General features: G+C 42.1%; 1 protein-coding gene across 10 annotated transcripts in view; it reads right to left on the reverse strand.

Annotated features, from left to right (window-relative positions):
- Nucleotides 1–21421, reverse strand: part of r3hdm1 (R3H domain containing 1) — a 46674-nt gene that overhangs the window by 6073 nt on the left and 19180 nt on the right. For 6 of the 10 annotated variants that reach the window (XM_028571615.1, XM_028571621.1, XM_028571620.1 and 3 more), the window contains 17 exons: nt 17814–17937; nt 16304–16382; nt 15037–15096; nt 13846–13986; nt 13467–13575; nt 13100–13195; nt 12643–12668; nt 12300–12353; nt 11243–11475; nt 9373–9642; nt 8665–8819; nt 8145–8258; nt 6853–7206; nt 6540–6666; nt 3433–3590; nt 2923–3104; nt 601–704 (listed from right to left, as the gene is read on the reverse strand). In XM_028571615.1, coding sequence (XP_028427416.1) covers nt 601–704; nt 2923–3104; nt 3433–3590; nt 6540–6666; nt 6853–7206; nt 8145–8258; nt 8665–8819; nt 9373–9642; nt 11243–11475; nt 12300–12353; nt 12643–12668; nt 13100–13195; nt 13467–13575; nt 13846–13986; nt 15037–15096; nt 16304–16382; nt 17814–17937 — 2386 coding nt within the window. The remainder of the gene's footprint in view (nt 1–600; nt 705–2922; nt 3105–3432; nt 3591–6539; nt 6667–6852; nt 7207–8144; nt 8259–8664; nt 8820–9372; nt 9643–11242; nt 11476–12299; nt 12354–12642; nt 12669–13099; nt 13196–13466; nt 13576–13845; nt 13987–15036; nt 15097–16303; nt 16383–17813; nt 17938–21421) is intronic. The other 4 variants (XM_028571617.1, XM_028571618.1, XM_028571619.1 and 1 more) reach the window with 4 other exon arrangements.

The raw sequence follows: 21421 nt of genomic DNA on the forward strand, positions 1-21421 counted from the left end.
ACTTATAAAATTAGATTAACCATGTAATAATATATCCCAAAACAACCATTGGAGCATAACTCACACTGGAGCTGCCAACGACATGATTCAAAGAGTCACAACGACATCAGTGATTTCTCACTTTAATAGTTTTGAAATGTACCAAACAACATGTGGACCAAAGTTGTTGTCAACACAACATTTGCAGTGGTCGACCTACTTGCTGTTTAATCTCCGTACAGCTTCGGCGGAAGAGGAAGATGGATGTGCAAATCCCTTTCACTTATACACACACCAGGGAGCCGTCATCACCACGCCTCACTCTTTCTCATTTTGAAAATCCGGAGTGTAAATCTAATCATGCTTCCGACGCACATACAACTGCAAAGTGAACCCAGGGAAGATTATTTCATTATGAAGCCCGGGTCGTAGCTGTGAAGGAATACATTCTGCAGTTATTGAGGGATGGGGGAATATAAAGGATGTCTGAGTGCTGCCGGTGGTGGGGAATCTCCAGGGCGGCTAACGTCAGAGACAGAAAAGTGATGCTGCTGCACATCACTGTGTGTTTAAATCTGCACCTCGGATTTGGCTGCGGTTGGCTGTCGGAGGGGAGCGTACCTGCATACTGCTGGCCTGGGTGCTGCTGGGAGACGCAAGGGGACGAGGTCTGAGGAAACTGGAGCTGCTCCATCATCTGGGCAGGCAGGAAACTCACTGTAGAACTGTGAATGAACACACAGAGGAAAGTGTTTTAGAAAAGGGTTCAAAACTTTTTTTTTATAGCACAATTTAATACTTGTATAAAAAGGTGATAGGGTAGGGATGATAAGGCCTAGAAATGTTAGCCATCTGCATTCATCTATTGACATTTCCATCACATTTTTGTCAGTACTTTTCAGCAGTATAGAACAATTAGAGCTGCTAATAGTCAATTGATAAAACAATTTGTCCACAACTATTTTGATAATCGATTAATTACAAGTTATTCTTCAAGCAAAACAATTGAGGGTTCCAGCTTCTCAAATGTAAGAATTTGCTGCTAGTTATCATCTTACAGTATATTAAATCAATGTATTTGGGTTTTGGACTGTTTGGCTTTGAAAACAGAATTTGATGCCATCAACTTGTGTTCTATAGTCTTGTATAGAAAAATAAAAAAACTAATCTGCAAATAATCGACAATATTAATGATGGTTAGGTGGTTATAATTGTAGCCCCCGATACCAATACTTCCTAACAATATCATTATTTCATCATTAAACACCACTTACACCTGGATAAGCAGCAGAAAATGAACGGGTAGATCATACCCTGTATAAGGTTTAAATGTTGCCAAATTTGTCAGCAGAAGTGCTTCTGGCACTCCAAAGCGTGAGCATCTCGAGAAAAAGAAGTCCAATACGATACTGATCAGAGAATCACTTCCAAACCTGCACAGACGTAAATCTCCAGAAGCTCGGCGATCTTAACGCTTCAGCTGGAGGTATTAAATTTGAAATTTAACGTTAAGTCCATCTGCAAAGCAGGTGCTCTGCTCAGTAAGCAACCTGCCTGCAGGGACTCGCGTACAGCTGGTGAAAAAGCTGGCTGCAGGTGGACAGTCGGGCCTCGTGGGAGAACACGGAGCCGTTCGAACACTGAGGCATAAATCATTTCCACACTGACTGCCCTACTAAAGCAGCCTCATTTTACAGCTGGGAAAATGAGAGTGACCTCTTCTCTTGTGCCTGTGTGTGCGCGCACACATTGTTCTTCTGCAGGTGATGACTACAGTACATGTCTGTTTCATGTCTGGTGTTGATGTATACGAGCATGCACAATGGTCCCAGTAGTGCTCCCCCTCACCAGTATCCAGATTGATTGGGTCCATGGAGGTAGAAACTAATTACATGTTTTGCTTTCTGTGAACTAGTTCTATCAATCAGCTTATAATGAGAGAGAGAGCACAGCGCTCACCACTACTCGGCACCAGCAGTAATGGAGGAAAACGACTCCAGCTCTTTGAGTCGACATTCATCACTTATACGCAGACCCGAAAAGCATCACCCAAATCACGTGCTTGCTCCCCCCACCCCACAGTGAACAAAGATGACCTTGGCTCGGCGGTGCTTTGGGGAAGCACTCATCATGCTTGTTAGGTCTATAAATAAGAGGCACCTTTAGGAGTGAGAAACAGCAGCAAGTACCTGCAAATCGGTTTCTGGGACAAAGTACATCCACAGGCGAGCTAATCATTTCACCTGAACCTGATTAAAGCAACTTCAGCTATTAGAAACTGGCATTATAAAAGGATGAACATAAATCAAAGTAAGTTTATTATCAGTGTAAACGTAATGTAAAAAAAAAAAAAAAGCCGAACCAGAAAACATTATTAACTTTTTTTTTCCTCATACATTTTAGACAGTTTAAGGCCTTTAGAATGATTATTAAATTGATCATTGAAACTGGCTTATGGAAGAAATCCTAAACATAAAATGTGCCATAAACACCTTTGCTCCCATATATCAAAGTATTGATGTGCATGTACACTGCTGCATTTGAACAATATCTTTATGCAATAAAAGAATTTAAACATACAGTTATATGGTATTTTAATCTAAAATACGATATCATACTGGGCTCCTTAAAATGGATTGAGTTACAAAAACTGTTAAAATGAAAATGGATGGATGTTCAAATAATGTGTAACCACTGTACATTGTGTATGCTTATACTATATATGTTCATTCTTGTGTCTCTTGAAAATATATAATGATCTCAATGAGACTTCCTGTTTCAATAAAAGAATAAATAAAACCAAAAAAAAAACATTCATCTTTTATCTTTGGTGAGTCATATGCCCTTTTCTGTTGCATTTGATGCTGGTACAGTACATTCATTTCCATTCACATTTCAGAAAAATAACTAGATATAATTAACATAATCATGCTTTTTCATTACTTTTGGAACATTTGCAGAGTGTCCATGTTGTTTAACCTGAGATGGTACCTCATGGTGGTGTGCTGGTTAGGGGGGAGCAGGCTGTAGCAGGGCTGCATGCCAGCAACAGCCACCGCCCCCTGTCCTGGCTGACAGGACACAAACACTGGCTGCTGGTACGTCTGCTGTGGCACAGAGACCTGCTGCAGGAAAAAAAAAGGTTGGAAAACAGCGGTTAAACATGTACACTTTTCTTTTGGTATTCTCCTTACTGTTAAGACGAATCATTTTAAAGTTTGTTTTCTCCATTAATCTCAGGCACACGCTTTTATTTTGGAAGGTCTCTTCTCTTCCTGTGTCTTGCCAAGAATAAAGAGCTACCAGCAGCCTCCTTCGAGAACAACAATGGTCTTGAGAACAACAAATTACATTCATACCAAAATGAACTGCATGCTCTTTTTCATCTTTACACTGTTAATATTAATCTGACACTCAACGGGAAAGCTTGCAGGCGTCTCGTCATCAAAATACCTGATAAGACTGCATTGGAGGGTACTGGACCATCATGCCTTGCATCTGGTTGCCCATATTGCTTTGCTGGTTGCCAGTGAGAGCGACGGTGGATGTTGGCTGCATGCCCACTATGGTCTGGTAGCTGGATGCTGGGTTTGGCATCATGGCTTGGTGCACTGAGGCAAAATGAGAAAAGGCACAACGCTGTGACCGAATGAAAAGAGACTCCTGATAGGAACGCAGCGATGATAACACAACACTGCAATTAATATTCACGACTCCCTATGAAACACAGCACTGATAAGAGCTTGCTTATCAAGATTTTAGAGATTTTTTTTAAAAAGGGAAATTTGCTTGTCATCAGTAGAAGAACAAAAGAAGGAGATTCAAAGATTGACAAAGTCTGAGCTTGGCTCAGGGAGTAGAGCTGTTACAGCTAAGCAGGTTTGAGGCACTCGGAATAAATGAGAAAGTCAATATATTTGATTTAGCCTGCGGTGGCCTGAACCTGCAACCTGAGTGGCCCAACCGCTCCTTCGCCTCAACAAAAAACAACTTCCACTTCAACGAGTGATTAGGTTCAGGGGTAAACGGAGAATGGGAACACATTTCTCCAGTACTACTTAAAAACCCATTTAGAGCGCCGGGAGAAAATGACACACACGGATCTGTCCATTTTCCAAAAGGTCTAAAATGGCGGCGCTTATTCCTCGCCGGAGGGAAAGGGGAGATTCAGACACTTAAATGTCAAGGTGACAAAAAGAGACATTTGAAAATACGTTCCCTCCTGACACACACACGCGGTATTCCAAGGGACAAAGGAGAGGGCGTCCTTTTGTGAAGGTGTCTTTACAGTCTGCCGCCCTGGGAGAAAAGTACGACGAGACAATGAGAGTGCTCGACGAGGAACAGAGAGGGGAGGACTATTTTTATCCAGCCTCGTCTCCCACCTTCACTCACAAACCAAGCATGAAATGACAGTAATATCAAACGCACCCCATTTTATTCCATTCCAGCAGATGAGGGACGACGGTGACTTCTTTCCTTCGGAAATTCCTTCCTATGCCTGTTTGTGCATCTTAGGGATTTGAGCCATCCAGTGAGGACAGGCTGAGACTAATTATGAGGACTTTTTTGCTTTGCATGCACACGCTCCATCCTCCGCGCCTTGTGCCGACCGTCTAGCCATGGCGAGACTACTGCATGTCCTGCATGCGAGGAGCGAGGGGCTGAAAAAGAGACCGGTTCACTGTGAGATTCATAAAGGCCTCTCAGACAGCGTCCCGGCCCCGCATCCCGCCTCTCAGATTCAATGTGCTTCCTCTTTGGTATTAAATCATACTTCAAAGCCTGGAAACCATTAAGATGAAAAGGAATCTGGTCTTGAAAGGTCCAAGCAGCTGACTATCTACCTGCCTCATTTGTAGGGCTGGGTATTGCTCAAAAATATTTCTAACGGGACGGATACCAATACCGTGACTTCGATACTGGTTCCTAAACTATACGTTTTTGGATACCAATTTAGTAAAAAAAAAAAAGAAATTACAACATTACGGCACAAATCTTTTTGATTCATGTTTCAGCTCCTACTATGTGAGCCCAGTCTCTGTGCGTAACGTGCGTGAGTTTTTTCTGCCTGCCTCTGCGACCTGTAAAGTTAAGACAGCCAATCACAAACATTATTAGATCTTGGTAGAAGCATGCCTTATTGGCAGGCTTTATATCCAGTGTCCAATGTTTTAACCTGGCGGCATGCACATATTTTATGTAGAGTTTTAACTGTTTGCAAGTATGATTCAAAATGTGAGGTATCTCAGGATTTTCCCATCATTCCTTGAGAAAAACGGTCATTTCTTTCATGTAACTTCCATTGAAAGTAGGGATGGTGGCATTTTTTTCCCCCAGCGGGGACAAATGAACTCTCATCACCAAACGGAAACGAGGAAGGAAGACAAATCCTAATGAACATGACTGAAGCTGCAGCGAAGAGTGTAAACACAAGTATATACATAATACATAAGCTTCTCTGCGGACCCTGACTGCACCATCAGAGAATTCCCACTGAGTACTTATTTATTATGTGTGAACCCATTGCTACACTATCTTTACCTTTAGTTGGTCATATATATATATATATATATATATATATATATATATATATATATATATATATATATATATATATATATATATATATATATATATATATATACATACATACACACACACCATATATCTTTGTTTTTAATTAATGCAAAAACAGAAGGGAAACGAGGCACTGAAGTAATTTTTTTTCTGTTTCCCTGAGAAATAATTGCTGTCCTTTGCTTTTGTAGGTCAGCTTCATTTGTCCGCTGTCTGTTCTCCGGGTCCCCAGCAGGGAAGCAGCATTTGCAGCCTACAGATGACAGAATAGTGCCGCAGCCACTTACAGAGACGTGTGTGTGCACCAGCGTGTGTGTGTGTGCGCACGTGTGTGAAAGTGTGAGAAAGACTAAGCAGGAGCTAACAATCTCAACTCCTGTGGTGAAGGAAAAAAAAAATAAATAAATCACCAGAATAATCAAGTGGATGACTCCCGGGGAGACATCTGAACTCGTAAAAACGAATCAACTGAGGAAAGAAAGGGAGAAATTTGTCCTTCAGTAGAGCAGTCGGACTGCGGCTGGCATAGCTCCCTTGTGAAGAAACATACAACAACAACACATAAATACTATCTAAGAGCTGAAAGTGAGAAGTCAAACTATCTATTTAGCAGCAAGAGCTCTTGGCAACACGAAGTCTGAAAAATCAAGGAGAAATCCATTGCTTTACATCAGAGACTGCAGACCTCGTTCATTAAAACATCCTTTGATTTGTCTTTGGATCCACCATGTAACTATTTCAAAGCCATGTTTGAAGAAGTTTAATAAGCTTTGGTCCATCACAGAAAACTGGAGAAAAGATGGGCAACCTGCTAATTTTTTTTGGCATCCAGGTGTGTTTGTTATAAAACAACTTTTACCAGTTTATATTGACAATGTAATGTATCAAAAGAAAGGGGGGAAGGGGGGGGATTTTCTCTTTAAAAAAAATAAAGACGTAAAAACTCAATTGGATCTTCTTTAAAAAGACTGTGTGCATACCTTGTTGCTGGGGCAGGTTTTGGCTCTGGGGGCAGTTATAGGACAATGGGTTGACGGGGGGCCGGTAGTGCTGCTGCTGGCTGGAGCAGTGGGGGTGGTGGGCTGAAGAGCAGTAACATGCGGACATCTGGAAGAGACACACAACACGAGTTCAAGGACTGTACGACACATCAGCACTCCCGTTTGAATCTACTTCCCAGCGAGAGGAGAAATGAAGGATTAGTCATAAAGCTGGTGTTCCACTGCGGGAGTGATCCATGGTCGACACATTATCACAATTTGAAACAGTTAGCATGATTTTAGACGTCCCTACCTGCTGGACAGGCTGATGGATGTAGGTGTGTTGCTGGAGCAGCTGCTGGTTCAGCGTGGATCCAGAAAAAGCAGCAGGGCCTGGGGTGGAACTGGGATAGGTGTGGTTGGGGCCCGGGGTCGGGACAGGCTGACCCTGCAGCACCCCTGGGGGTCCTCCTGATGGCCCTGCCACCATGTAGCTAGCAACCTGTTGCTGCTGCTGCTGCTGCTGAGCTCCCTGCAGTACCATCTGGGAGGGGTGGTGGTGGTATACGGCCGGATAGTGGCGGGCGTCCGGAGCTGAAGCCCCACTGTTGCCGGGCGGCTGCTGCGCCAGAGTCATGTGACTGAACTGGGCGTTGAGGGCATCAGGCTGGAGAGAGAATCTAGTGTTAAAATGCATTTTACTCAGTCAATGTGCTCAGAATTTGGATCAATACAGTTCAACCGTCCTGGACAGTCCGATGATTCCTAAGCTAAGCGCTGAATCAAAGCCACTCGCTAAATTGACTTTCACTCGAAGGTTCAAACAAAAGCAGAGTTTAAATCTGACCCAGGTCTGCAGAGACCAGCAGAATCTAAAGTGGACTATTTATCTGCATCACCACTGCACGCCAGTTCAGGTCATTTCTGACATGTTGGAAAAGTAGTGTTTTTGGTCATGGATTATTCAGCGCTAACATCTGGTGATGAATTAAATATTTATGGAACTTTCCACAGGCATAATTAGTCGCAGAGGCATGTCTTTCACTAAAACCAGGTCAAAAATGAGGTTAAGTGAATGCATGATCTATATATGTGGGTACCGGCTCCTGCTGGATTTAAATACACCTTTCCACCCAATAAAACAAACTGAATAGTTAAGTGGGGGGGGGGAATAATAAGGGGTTTTGAAGTTTGAAAAGGTGAGATAATGCTTGATTTTAGATACCATAGATAAAAATCTTGTTGAGCCAAACCTTTTAAAAACACTGAATGTGGATACCAAACTCTGCTTGCTAAGTAGTATTGAATATATTATATGTGGCCAATAATTTATCTCCTTTTTAAATATATCACAGAAGATAATTAATTAAGGAGCTCATTAAAAAGGCAAATAGATAACAGTATGAAGATCGGAGTCGAAATAGAGCGCAGAGTATTTCTTTAGCTCGACACAAGCTTCCTGGACATCTGCGTCAGAGTTCCATTTATTAATTTAACTGCTCAGAGAAAAGTCTAGAAATAAACTCTTAATGAGCCAGGTCTGACAGGAGAAGGAGAGCAGGAGGGGGGGAAGAATAATAAAATGGAAGAAAAGGAGTTCTGTACCACAGCGTACTGTTGGTTATGACAGACGGGCAGGAACTGAGAAGGAGGAAGAGGATACGAGACCGTTGGGTTGTGAACAGGCTCAGAGGACAGCTGGAGAGGAGGACAGATCGGCTGAGGAGGGAAGAAGAAGAAGAAGAAATGGACAGAGGGACAGGAGATGAGACTGGAGGCAGGACGCGAGTAAAACGGTGGGAGCTTCAATTGACCATTTTACTGAACCCCGTTTATGTTTTCACTTTTAATGTAACTAGAGAAAAAAACCTTTAGTATGAGGACTGACTAATGGGTTTGGAGAATGTAACACTATCTCAGGTAACATTGGCTGGTGCTGCTGGAGGGGTTGTCGATGGGTCAATGAATTAGCTTAGAGAAACTCCCAGCATCCTACTATCAGCTCCCATTGCAACACAATAAGTTAGTGAGGTTAGAGAGTTAGAAAAAACAACAACACTTGAGTCTTTACAGGATTTCAATTTCAATGAGTCCTGCTGAAAAATGTAGCCCCGCCCCCACTGACCTGAGGGTGGAGGTGATTGGTTGGCTGCTGCTGTGTCGGGACAGGGATAGGCTGCTGTGGGCTTTTCCCCTGCTGTGGGTTCCTGCCAGCAGCGGGGGCGACAGAGGCCGGGTTATAAACTACGGCGCTGCCATCGGGGTGGATGAAAGGCTTGCCTGTCAAATTTTATTCATAAGAGACCAAAAACCACAGTGATGTGAACTGCACACACAAACACACACATACTAATAATTCATCATCATCATCCAAAAAGGAAACACTTGAATTATGCTCGTGGTGACAGGGAGGGACACACCCAAACATAGTCCATGAGAGGAGAGGCAACAGGAATTAACAACCTTGGCAGCATTTGAAGTTCAGTTTGCAGCTCAAAAGTGTACAACATGATGAATATTTACACATTTCTCCCATCTGTTCAGTGCATTTTGATCAGCGTGCTCTGGTCTGACTACTAATTTGACAGACAAACCGAGTGCAGCCCCATGCCAACCTGTAATTCTGTCCCCAATTCATGGATAATTCATTAGTAAACCAAAATTACAAGACATGAAAATGTATTTTTTTTGCTTTGATTTAATGCAGCAGGCTGAGATTGGGTCACCGCCCCTCAAGAACAAAATCCTGTGCCTTTGTGGGATTTTTGATTTAGTGAGATGGACTTTTACATTGAAACGTTTCATCTTCACGTGGAGGTATCCCATCACCCACCTGTGTGTGGGTTGACCAGAACGCTGCCGGGTGGTATCCCTGAGGCTTCCAGCGGCAACACATAAAAGTTTGTTGCATCTGTAGCTGATGGTGGCTGTGACGGGACGCTCTTGATCATCTCAGGGTGTCCAGAGCCTCTAGTGTCAGCGGCTATGTGGATTAAAGGTGCGGCGGGGATGTTGGACCAGGACGGGGCTGAAACTGGGAGAGGCAGCTGGGGACGGGATAGAGAGCTGGACGAGGAGCCGACGCTGCTGCACGATTCTGAACCTGAGGAAAGGCAGAACAATGAGATTAGAATATTCTTCCTACGTCTCCCAGAAAGACTTCAAGAGAGCTTTTGAGAGGAGGAGCATTAACGTATTGCTTTCAGCTTGCTAGTTATTCAAGTGGGTTAATAGAGTTGATGGTGATAATGAAGCAGTCTGGCTAATAATGCGACCTCTCTGGTGGCTGCACAAGCAACTGTTGATGGAGAATTGGTATCTGTGCACCGTCTGTTATGGATTTCTCCCTGTATAATTACTGAATGGCGTGCAAAACGGCGATTGTACAAAGACGTTTTTTGGGAGGAGGGATTGGCATCGCAATCTAGTGTTTAGAAGAGTTTAGAATTGCAGGAAATTAAATGATCAAGTGCCTTAAAACTTTACCTAAGTATTTGAGTAAATGTAGTTTCCACCGCTCGATTTAAAACAAAGGAAAATTAATGACAAATGTCATGACTTTGACAAAAAAACTGAAAGATTATGTCCAAATTAAATCATACAGGCAGAAACAATAATTTAATTTCAGTTGATTGAGAGCAATTTTACTTTCATCATATATAAGCTCCTATTTTCAGGGGGAGATGGCGTGCAGCCTGTTCCAAGAGAGGTTATTTGAGGGCTTAGGCGAAGGGCAAATGCAGCCAAACACGGCAGCACAGGAAAAATGTCTCCTCGACTTATACTCCCAAAACACAAAGTGAGGGCAGCCAGCCGCCTCGTAAACAACTTAAAAAACTGCTCAGGCAAGAAGCCTGCTGCTGCTGTTACACCTCTGTGTGTTAAAAAAAAAAAAAATATGTAACCAGGAAGAGAAAAACGGTGGTGTGTACCAAATGGAGAGCAGAGGCCAACCAAGGACTTCTACCCTGCATTCACGGAGATAAAGAAGACAAATCCACAGTAAAGAACACTTTCCTCTAATCTCAGCCAATATAGTTACAAATGTATCATGTTGTGGAGTAAGTACCTGCAGTAACTCCTCACCGCTAGGTTTTACACTATTGCTGCTACAACACTTTTTAAGGGCCTCTTCCATCACCAGGTTGCTGTACCGTCATTAGTTTTGACAGCTGTCCGGCTACAGGGCGGCCCACAGACTTAACAACGGCAGGCCAACAAACATTTGCTTTGAAGGCAACTCAGAAGCCCTGAATGCCAGAGGAGTTTGCTTGGAGCTCAATATGCAAAATGCCTATTTTTTGCTCCTCATTTATCCAATTAGGATACTTCGTCATGCTGGGACACTGAGTTTCCTCTCCCTTCTCTGAGAGACTGAATGAATGAATGAATTACATGCGTGAGAAAGAAGTGAGAGAAATCCTTCCATCTACATCTATCAGAACATAGCTGTACAATGTAATCTGCCTCGTTTTAAAACAACCAATCACGGAAACAGCTGAATCTGTAAAAAAAAAAAACATTCAATAAAAAACTGTATATGGCAGAATAATGACTGCTACACTTTGAAAGTGCAAGTAGATGCAGTTTTTTTGTATTTCCGGTGGCATCGGTTTCATTTAAAACAGTGAGGAGATTATGAGGTCAATGAGTCTCTAAACATTGTAGTACAGCTCTACTCCACCTCCCTCCATCCCTCTTGCCTGTTTTGGAGAGCCTCCCGGTGCTCTTGCTGCTGGCCGTGCTGTCCCCTCGGACCAGGCCGGGGGAAATGCCGCTGAAGCTGCTGGCCTTTGTGATGGGGGGCCGCGGGGCGAGCCGGTTGGAGCTGTCCGAGCTGTCGGTGCTGCTCCACGGCCGAGGCTCGCCGTGCCGCGGCAGCGTTTCTGTCTCAGAGCTGCTCTGCCGGCTGGCGCCTGACCGGCCGGCCCGTAGCCTTGAAAAAGAGAGCGCATTTTATTTGAAAATATTTTATGCTAATTTTATCATTCAATATCAAAAATGCAAAACAGTGTAGACCCAACTTTCAATGTCCTAAATCAGAAAGAGCTACATCACTAATCATATCACAGTACCTGCACACACATCTTGATGAATCATTTGATCCATAAATTGTCTAAAATAGTAAAAGAATGTCGATCCCAAAACCAAGTTGACATGTTTAAATTGCTTGTTTTGTGACCAAAGACATTTAGCTTTAGATCATAAAACATTTAACAGCATTTGCGTTTCAGACGCTGGAACCACAGACTTCTTTTGGCATTTCTGGTTTTAAATAGGACTTCCAATTTAATCAATTATCAAAACAGTTGCTTATTTATATATATATATATATATATATATATATTTTTTTTTTTTTTTTTGTCTAATTGCTCAGCTCTAATCTTAAAATTAACTAATAAGTTAATCTTTTGTCACAAAATGACACATGAAAACCTAAACTAAACCAGACACTCGCATAACACGATTTAAAAACATATGGCCTGTGGTCTTCCTGTTGGACCATATTCAGCAATGTAGATTTAGCTATAACAAGACTGCATTTTCTCCCAACAAAAATGGTGTAATTGCCAAGCTTTGGTTGAAACAGGCCGTCCCACATGGGCAGCAAATCCTATTTAACAGAAGCTTTCCTGAGCAGCAAAAACAAATCCTCAGATCAGCACGCCGATTAAGGCTGACGGGCGATTCAAAGGGTTTTCTCTGCCTGCGGTTCAGCCTCTGAAAGAGCTGAATGATGTGCGGCGGGGGCGGACCTACCTGAACATTTGCCGCCTCTGTTGGGTGCTCATGCATGCGCCTTCATCCTGAGCACTGAAGGGAGAAGAGAGGTATTAGGGAACAGGCGCTGACAAAATGAGATATCCACCATTTTAAAACATGACAGAGCTGACGCTAATTGCTGCTCTGACAGGAACACTATAAAAGTGATAGAACATCATTTAAAGTAGAGCTTTAGTTACACTTTAAAAGGATCTATCGGTTCTACTCTGGCCAATTAACTGACAATTCATCATCCATGTTAGCTCTTTTTGAAACAAACTTATTGCTCAATGAGAGGTGAAGCAAAATCAGTGGTTATTAATGGCATAGTATGGCTTACCTTCTATCTAGTATGAAGTGATCTCCCTGTGGGTGGAAATGAAAGTTACAGTCAATTCCAGTGGTGCAGATAATTCACAGGACAGTTTGTTCTTATTATTATCTTCAACGCTTTTCTCTTTACATTTGCTGAAAGCCATGTTTCATGGCTCTGTGCATTAAAAATCCTCATGAATATGACTACAGCATTGATCAATTTATCAACAAATATATAAAAAAAACTAAATGCCGTTGCATTGACAGATGCTTGGACCCCGGTGTTCCCACTTACAGGTCTAGTTATAAATTGGACTTTATACATTTGGCTTCACATCAGAGGGAACCTAGTCTAGAAATTCATAAATCCAGCAGTGGTAATTGGTAGCAAGAAATCTCCTGAATTTGCACATGAATAGAAACGACACAAAGATTTGTGCAACATGCCCCCCCCACCCTCAGCCTACACAAACAGCTCTCACATCATGTGCAAATATCCTTTCTCTGGCTCGCTGGTACTCCTCCTCCCTCTCCTCCATCGATTTGCTCCTCTTGTCAGCTTTCAAACGCATTCGAATCTGGCAAGGACACACACACACACCCCCACCCCCACACACACCCCCACACACACCCCCCCACACACACCCACACACACACACACACACACACACACACCCACACCCCACACCACACACACACACACACACACACACACACACACACACACACACACACACACACACCTTTAGCTGCTATGTCAGGAACGCCAGATTGTCCCACTCTTACCAACATGTCAGAAATGAAAGTGACAGCTTGGTGAAAAACACACATGCACACGCAAACACCTACCGTGCTGTCTTCACGATCAAAGCTGGAGTTGTCTCGTTTTAGAATGTAGCGTTTCTGAAAATCGTCTGCCCTGTCATCCTTGATGTGCTCTGAGAATTTCTGATCCGGTCTGTTGGTGGGGGGATTTCACAAGAGTTTTAGTGCCATCTTAATTTCAGGCAGATGCTGACAGCAACATATGTTAACCAACAAGCAGGGCAGGAAAGTTACCGATCTGTCGACGGATTGCGACAGCTTAAAGTTCACCACCAATTAACTAGCTAAGTGATAGTGTAGTATAATGAGAGGTCTGATAATAATATAATTCATATACTGATTTTACTCTAATACGGTGAGTAAACTTGGAAGAAGATCACCAAAAGACCAAAGAGAGGCTCACATTCTAGTGTTGGTGGTTTTGTTAATCACCACGGACTTTCCACTGGGGTCCACGTTGTGGTCCATGCCAAAGTAGGCTGCCACCCGATGTAGCAGCATCCTGTGGTAGGACGTCATGGGTGGGAACTTTCTCTTTTGGCTTCTAGGAGGGACGCACACATGGTTGAAATGTTTAAGTGAAAATGATATGCTCTGAGAGAAAAAACATTGCAATCCCAGTCTGAAATGAGGAGTTAAGCAAGTAAAGCTTGCCTGTTTTATCTGGTAGAAGGCCATTGTTGTCTTACCTTGTAAGGATATATCTGCTCTTGGGTTTGTTTTAAGAAATGTTTCAAAGCATGTCAGAGTTCACTAGAGGAGAACTTAAAGCCCTCTGTAATTTGAGACCAACATGACTAAATTGGTAATGGTGATCCAAACTTAACATTTCATCCTTTAAAAGGTACTAATACCACAATGTAAAAAAAATACCCTGTTACAAGTAAAAGTCCTGCATTGAAAATATTACTTAAGTAAAAGTATGTAAGTATCATCAGGAACTCAAGTACTCAATGCAGAAAAATGCAAAGAAAAGTGTTTAATGGTCTAATCATGTCAGCTGGACTTATAGGTCTATATATTGTTGGGTAGTTTAATGTATAATAAAACGTCGTATTTTAAAAAACTACATGTGTTTTGTGTACTTAATTACTAATTTGTGAAGAAACTAGTAGCTGAAGCTGTCAGATGAATGTAGTGGAGTAAAAAGTACAATATTTCTCTCTGAAATTTAGCGGAGTAGAAGTAGAAAGTAGCATGAAAAGAAAAGACTCAAGCAAAGTACAAGTACCTCAAATTTGTATTTAAGTACAGTACTTGAGTACATGTACTTAGGCACATTCCACCACTGCTTCCTTTGATGAGCAGAGACAAAAGTCTGATCATAGACTGTTTTTTTAAATGTATGTGATACATCCAAACAGGGCTATACTCTACAGATGAGGCAACAAATGTATCAGCTGAAATGACAAACAGCTGTTCGTCTTAATTGTGTAACATCAAGCACAGCCCATCTGAAAGAGCCTTCTCTGCTCATATTCTATAGAGCTCTTTGGAAGAATATTTGAGCTTGAAGGAAAAGTTTGCTACTGCAGCTGGGTTCACTAATTCAGTCTGGTTGAGAACCTGCTAAATAGTAAAGAATATGTCTTACTCATTATTGCTGATGAAGTCCAAGATGTCCTGTTCCAACTTCAGTAGCATGATTCGATCCCTAAAGAAATGACACATATGAAGATTGTTTTTTGAGACATCCTGAATGCAAAATTGGGTTCATAATCAACATTATTTTCACTTCTCAGGTCATAAGAAAGATCACCAATGTTCAAATAGTACCAACACGATCTCTAAAAAGGCCTGAGGCCGGTACTAAGAATCAAGATCAACATGTCCTGGATTTATTTCAGTTACCCGGCTTCACCTAACAATCCAATCCAGCACGTTCACATAAAAGAGGCGGTGTTTGCACAGCACGACCAATCGCAAACATCTACCAGAGCCGCATATTTTACATAAGAAGAGCAAAATATAATTCGACATAAATATGAAGAACACAGACACGGTTTTACAGGAAAAACGCAGGAAGGAAAGCTGGCAAAAAAAAGCCAACGCTGTAGATGCGTAAATCACAACGCTTATCAATATCACTTCCCCATCAGTCAGGACCACGATCTGACCATAATTACACTTCTGCTTTCCATAAACTGTCGTTGCTTTAGCCTATTATATTATCAGTTGCAACCTTGGCAGTAGGAAGCGATCGTGAGAGAAAATAAAAAAATATAAAAACGTAATTCAAAGCGATGTGTGGCATTGGCAACACACGGCTCAAGAAGCTGACAAACAGCCTTTGTAAACCACTCTGCTGAAAATCTATATCTTTCATTAAAATAACCATCAGGGAATGTTAACGGGATTGTCGGTTTCTAACCGTTTTAACTTTTATGAACGCACCTCTCTCTCTCTCTGAAGTTACCTCGGTAACGCCAAATCTTGCTTCATAGTACAGGCCTCTGGTCGCACCAGAAAGTAGCACAGTAAAATGCAAAATATTTGGTTAAGAAGGCGTGGTGACATAGGGCTACTTGGTGAATACTGTAGTAAGCAAGCTAACCGCTAACTGGCTAGCCAGCAGGGAACTAGCTACTCTATTACCTATCCAGGAAGCCGGAAATAACGTAAAACAAAGTTTACTGTTAGCTGTCTCCATTTTGGACACTGGCTCTCTGTACATTCAAATATCAGCAGTGAAAAGACAGCTTGCTATTGCACAATGGCGGGAATTCCTGTGTCAAGCTCACCAAGGTTGAGCAATATTTTTTTCTGCAAGTGAATCCACTAATCAAAGCGATTCCATTGAAATGGTGTGAGCAGGCCTTTAGGCTGGCGTTGGACTGCAGCAGTGTGTATGTTGAGCGTACCTGGGGTTGCCCTTCAACGTGTTGACCAGGAACTCGTGGAGATCTATGCCAGTTGAATCGGTGTAGTCTTGGCTGGAATCTAACCAAGAGAGACACACATGTTGTTTCAATGACCAATGAGGTTGCCTTTGAAATGAAGGCAGTGCATCACAGGTCTCATTTATAAAACGGAGACTCCACCCTTAATGTTGCCTGCGCACAAATTCACTCCAATATGTCCTGATTTATACAACAATCCCCAAGATTACATGCATGTCATTTTCTGAACATAATTTCATTTATATAAATAATAAGAAACTTGAAAATGTTCCACCCAATTAACTCCCCAAATTATTGATAAACAGTTAATGAAACGCCCATTGTGATTATTGATATGCTAATTAATCAGCTTGTCATTCAGCTCAATTTGGGAAGAAAAAGAAAGAAAGGAAAAGTCATGTGTGAAATAAGAAACTTCACTGAGGGTGACAGTGCTAGCCACTAGCAGTTTGGTGTGACCAATTTTGGAAAGAAAAAAAAATGTATCTGGCAGCTTGTATGAGCAGCAGGGAGCGCTGCCAGCGGAACAGTTTAAGAAACGAAGAAGTGGTTGGATAACGAAGTCGACACTGAAAAAGCTCGTTCCTGTGCACGAACAAAGGATGGGAGCCATCAGTGGGAGTCAGGGGACACGGAGCTCGTTCCTCTTGGTGGGTGTCTGGTTTCTATAATTGGAGGCTGCCTCATCAGTGGCGTTTTCTCCACAGAGGGAAGCAGACACCTTTATACGCCTGTGGGAATCCATATAATTGCTTAACACCTTGAGCTTGTCGCAATTAACTGAATCACGCCAATTATCAGCCCATAATGAGATATCATTTAAAACAGAGAAGTGCTTTTGGACAAACTGGAGGGCACTGTGCCGGGAAAAAAAAAATGTTTAGGATTGGCTGTTGCTCGTGACATGGTAGAAGATATAATTATTAGAAGGCTGTAATTTGGCAGAGTGACATGGATTGTGTGATAAGTATCATTTAAGCATTTGGCTTCATTTCAAAATGTTTCCTTCAGTGTCACCAGTGACACAAAATATTATAAACATATAAATAATCTATAGTGAGGTTCAATTTCAAGATGTGCACATATCCTCCTGCCAAGTTTTCTAAATTAAATCATAAAAATTCAATTTTTGGGGATGGGAAAAGCACATGCATCTTTCAACCTCCTTTTTGGAAGTAGGCAATGTTTATAAATGAGGCCAGGTGGCCAGGTGTTTATGATGTAAAGAAAGCTGTGGTGTTAATGGAAAGATTTCAGCTCCTGTGACTGAGATGGCAAGTCTCGTCAGGTCTTCTTTCGAACCGTAAAATCTAACCAAGGAAAAAAATGTCAAAATGTGTATGAATTCAGAAGAGAGGGTGGAGATATTTAAAAAAAAAAAATAATAATAATAATAAAAAAAAAGAAATACAAATCTATACAGACCTTCGGAAACAAGCACTTCACTATGGGTTTTAATTGCTTTTCTTACCTCTCGACAGCATTTTTCTTGGTGTTTTCTCAGGTTTGTCCACCTTATCGCAACTGTCCTCTTTCTCAGCCTGGTCCTGTGTGGCTCGATCTTCCTTTTCAAAGGGCTGGAGAAGGAATCCATCCTGTTCAGGGAGGAAAGAAAATACAGACTGAAAAACTGGTTGAGGTACAGTATGTGTGTGAAACAGATCTTTCTGATGACCTATTAAATGGCTGATTTTGTGTGTGTGTGTGTGTGTGTGTGTGTGTGTGTGTGTGTGTGTGTGTGTGTGTGTGTGTGTGTGTTTGGGGGACTAGTTACCACACACAAGTGCAATAATGTCAGCATTTTACAAGAGCTTCAAATACTAAATGTGACCTCTGATTAAAGAACAGACATGAGACTTTAATTTAGAGAGGCGGCATTAAATATGAGGCGTTTCACTCTCCATGATCTTGCCTGAGGTTCTAGGTTAATTAGAGAATAGGATGGGCAAGAGAGGACACTGCAAGACACTTAAACTCTTTATCATCCAAACCCGTTTCCTTGCTGGTAATAATGCACCTGCGTCCATGAATTCCAAATCATAATGGCAATTAATCTGTCAGATTACCTTGTTTCTATTAAACCGCCGGAATAAAACATGAATTTGAGCCTAGAATTAAAACAACACAGCACATTTCATTCCTTAAAATTCAACAGCATGAGGAGTTAGCTGTAATCCCCCTCCAACTGTAAAATTCTTGAAAATTGACTGTGCCGCAATCTGAACGGAAGATGTGGATGTTTTTCGAGATCTATTAAAAATGCCTCGATTTACCCCAGTCGTGCTGTGCTACGCCACCCACACACACCCACCCCCACACACCTCAGAGCAGTATCTGATTTGCATTTCAGACAATTCTACAAAAGGCTAAAAAGGAAAGCTGAAAAGAGGAGAAGGCTTGCCAGCGCACAGTAAATGGATTAAACACAACTCTGGGAAGCTAACATCAGAGTCTGTGAGAGTGTGTGTGCATGTGTGAGAGAGAGAGAGAAATGAATGAATGAAGGAGTGAGCAAAGGGGTGTCCTAGTGAGAGCAGCTCATAACCAAAAAAGGTCACAAGTTGGATATCTGTAACAGCTGCGAAGCAAGATAATGAGACGCTACGTTCTTCATTTCAAGACGCTCTTAATATATGTGAAAATGTAATATGCTAATGAGAAACGTGACTGACTAATTGCCTAAGCGAGACTGGGAGAAAGCAAAAATTAGTCTAGGACTGTGTTGTGTAAGTGACAGCGAGTTCATGTGTGTGTGTGTGTGTGTGTGTGTGTGTGTTTTCGTCAAAGCAAAAGGATTTTTTTCTGGCACAAAGCGGTGATGTTTGCTACTTAATGCCACCCTCGGCATCACATGGAAGCCGCCCGGTTGATGTGCAGCTGTTGCGAACTGCCTCATTTGTTTCCTGACATCCATTTACCTCGAGATAAAGAAAAACAGCGTGAAAATGATGGTCCTCTGAATTTGTAATGAACATGCTGTCAGTCTAAAACAAAAAGTGCAGCGTGTATTCAGAGGCTCTCGACTATCGGCCATTGATTGGAATTGACAGCCAGGCGTACAATGTGGGGACAGATGTAGTTTTTCAGGATGTAGAGAAAGCATCCATACAGCTCTTTGTTAATGCTTACAATCGGACATCGGAGACAACAACGTAAAGCGGTGAACGATGATAAATATTTAGATTTGATAAATCAAGAGGTTGAATGGGAGTCAGTGATCTTACAGCTGAATGTGTACTCCACTTACGTGTTTTCTCCTTTTCTCTTTCTTTATTGCTTTACCTCACCCCTCCAGGTTAGTTTGCCGCAGAAGGAGTCTCGACTCCGGGCCCAATAACAGTAGCGGGGGAAATATCAAGAGTATTCAATTAGAGCGCACCACAGCTCTCTGTAGCTGACGTGTGGAAATTGTAATTTCCTCGACATGATTGATGGCAGTAATACAGGACGTTGTGCGAGTGCAGACGATGCGAGACTGTTGTGGGAATAACACCGCTCTCTGGTTATGGAGCTCGGTGCTGACTGGCTGAAACGACTGGAACAAACTCAGCTGTGTGTATATGTGTGTGAAAGCATGCCAGGAGCGGTGCACAGTGGCATGTAATGGAGAGAGTTCGATCAGAGGGGGGTTTGCCCAGAGATACGCAGTAAAAGGAGAGTTGATTTAGCAAACTAAACGACCGGCCCGCTGTTGGAGCTCTGTACTTTCAGTTTTGATGATGTGATGTTTTCATCAAGCGGCCACGGGCAGGTATTTAATCATAGCTGTCAGACGAAGGCCGCTAATCAAGCATCAGAGGTCTACATGCTCAATTGTAATGAGCTGAAATGAAGAACTGATCCCTGGTCAGCACTTCAGCGCTATGCGTGTGGGCTTGTATCTTAACGAACTGAGCCGAGGTGTCAGACAACCACCTATGTCACATCGGGCTTGATGAGATGACTGGGATGAATTCTACTCCAGATGAACAGAGTGTCCATGTGAATTAGGGATGTGCCGGCATCACATTTTCATGCTACGATCGTTGTGGCCAAAAAGGTCATGATGGACTGTATTTAGGGTTGCACGATATTGATAAAATGTGATATTGCGATATCGATTATGAATATTGCAAGATAGATATTAATTTTGATATTTTCAAACTAATGTAAAATTACAAAAGTTACGGGAAAACACATCAAAATAGATTAGTAACAAATTAAACAAGTTTTCTTACAACACAAGGTTTATTTCATATTGGACCGGTCCAACATGAATAAATAAATAAGGACCATGTCTACAGAACAGGACATGTTCTACTGGTTGGACAGTATAAAATAAATAGAGGACACAACTTTTCTTTCGCTTCTCTGATTTGTGGTCTCTATTTCTGCACTTACACTGTCACTCTGTCGAAATATGCACACACGTGATATGCTCCATAGGGATGGTCACGTAGTGGACCTGTGCGCTAACGTGTACCAACATGTGCAAGCGGCACGGTAACTGGCCAATGAAATGATGATCATTAGTGTTTCAAGCAATCTCTACATCGAAAACAGCTAAGCCACACAGCCAACGGACGGGACGCAGCGCTCATCAAAATAAACTCAATATTGCATACTTATTGCGACACTTTCAATATAATTTTGCGCAACGTGATATCGCGAGAACGATATTGAGTTGATATATCGTGCACCCCTAACTGTATTATCACGATAACTATCAAGCTTTCCAGAAATACTATTAGACCTGAAAATTACCTCAAACCTGCATTTTTTGGTGGAAAATCATATCACGTGCAACGAATTGTTCAAAGCGTAGTATTTTTTTCTATGTCTTAAAGTCCAGTCTATGTCCAGAAGTGGTCTTTAAGTAAGTTAGTACTGTAAGTGTGTCCTGCTGGGTGTTATAAGTAAAAAGGCAGAATGTTGTTGTCGCGTACTGTAAAATGCATGTTCTCTCTCACGGAACATTACGACTTGGGCAGCCATGAACTAGCTGTACTTAGGTTCACGAGCTAATGTTGGCATAACAGTTCATGGCCAGAGTAGCTAGAACTAGGCAGGCAGGCAGCCTGGTTCCGTTGGTCCAGCGCT

The sequence above is a fragment of the Perca flavescens genome, chromosome 24 (genome assembly GCF_004354835.1).
Source record: "Perca flavescens isolate YP-PL-M2 chromosome 24, PFLA_1.0, whole genome shotgun sequence".
Classification (NCBI taxonomy): Eukaryota; Metazoa; Chordata; class Actinopteri; order Perciformes; family Percidae; genus Perca; species Perca flavescens.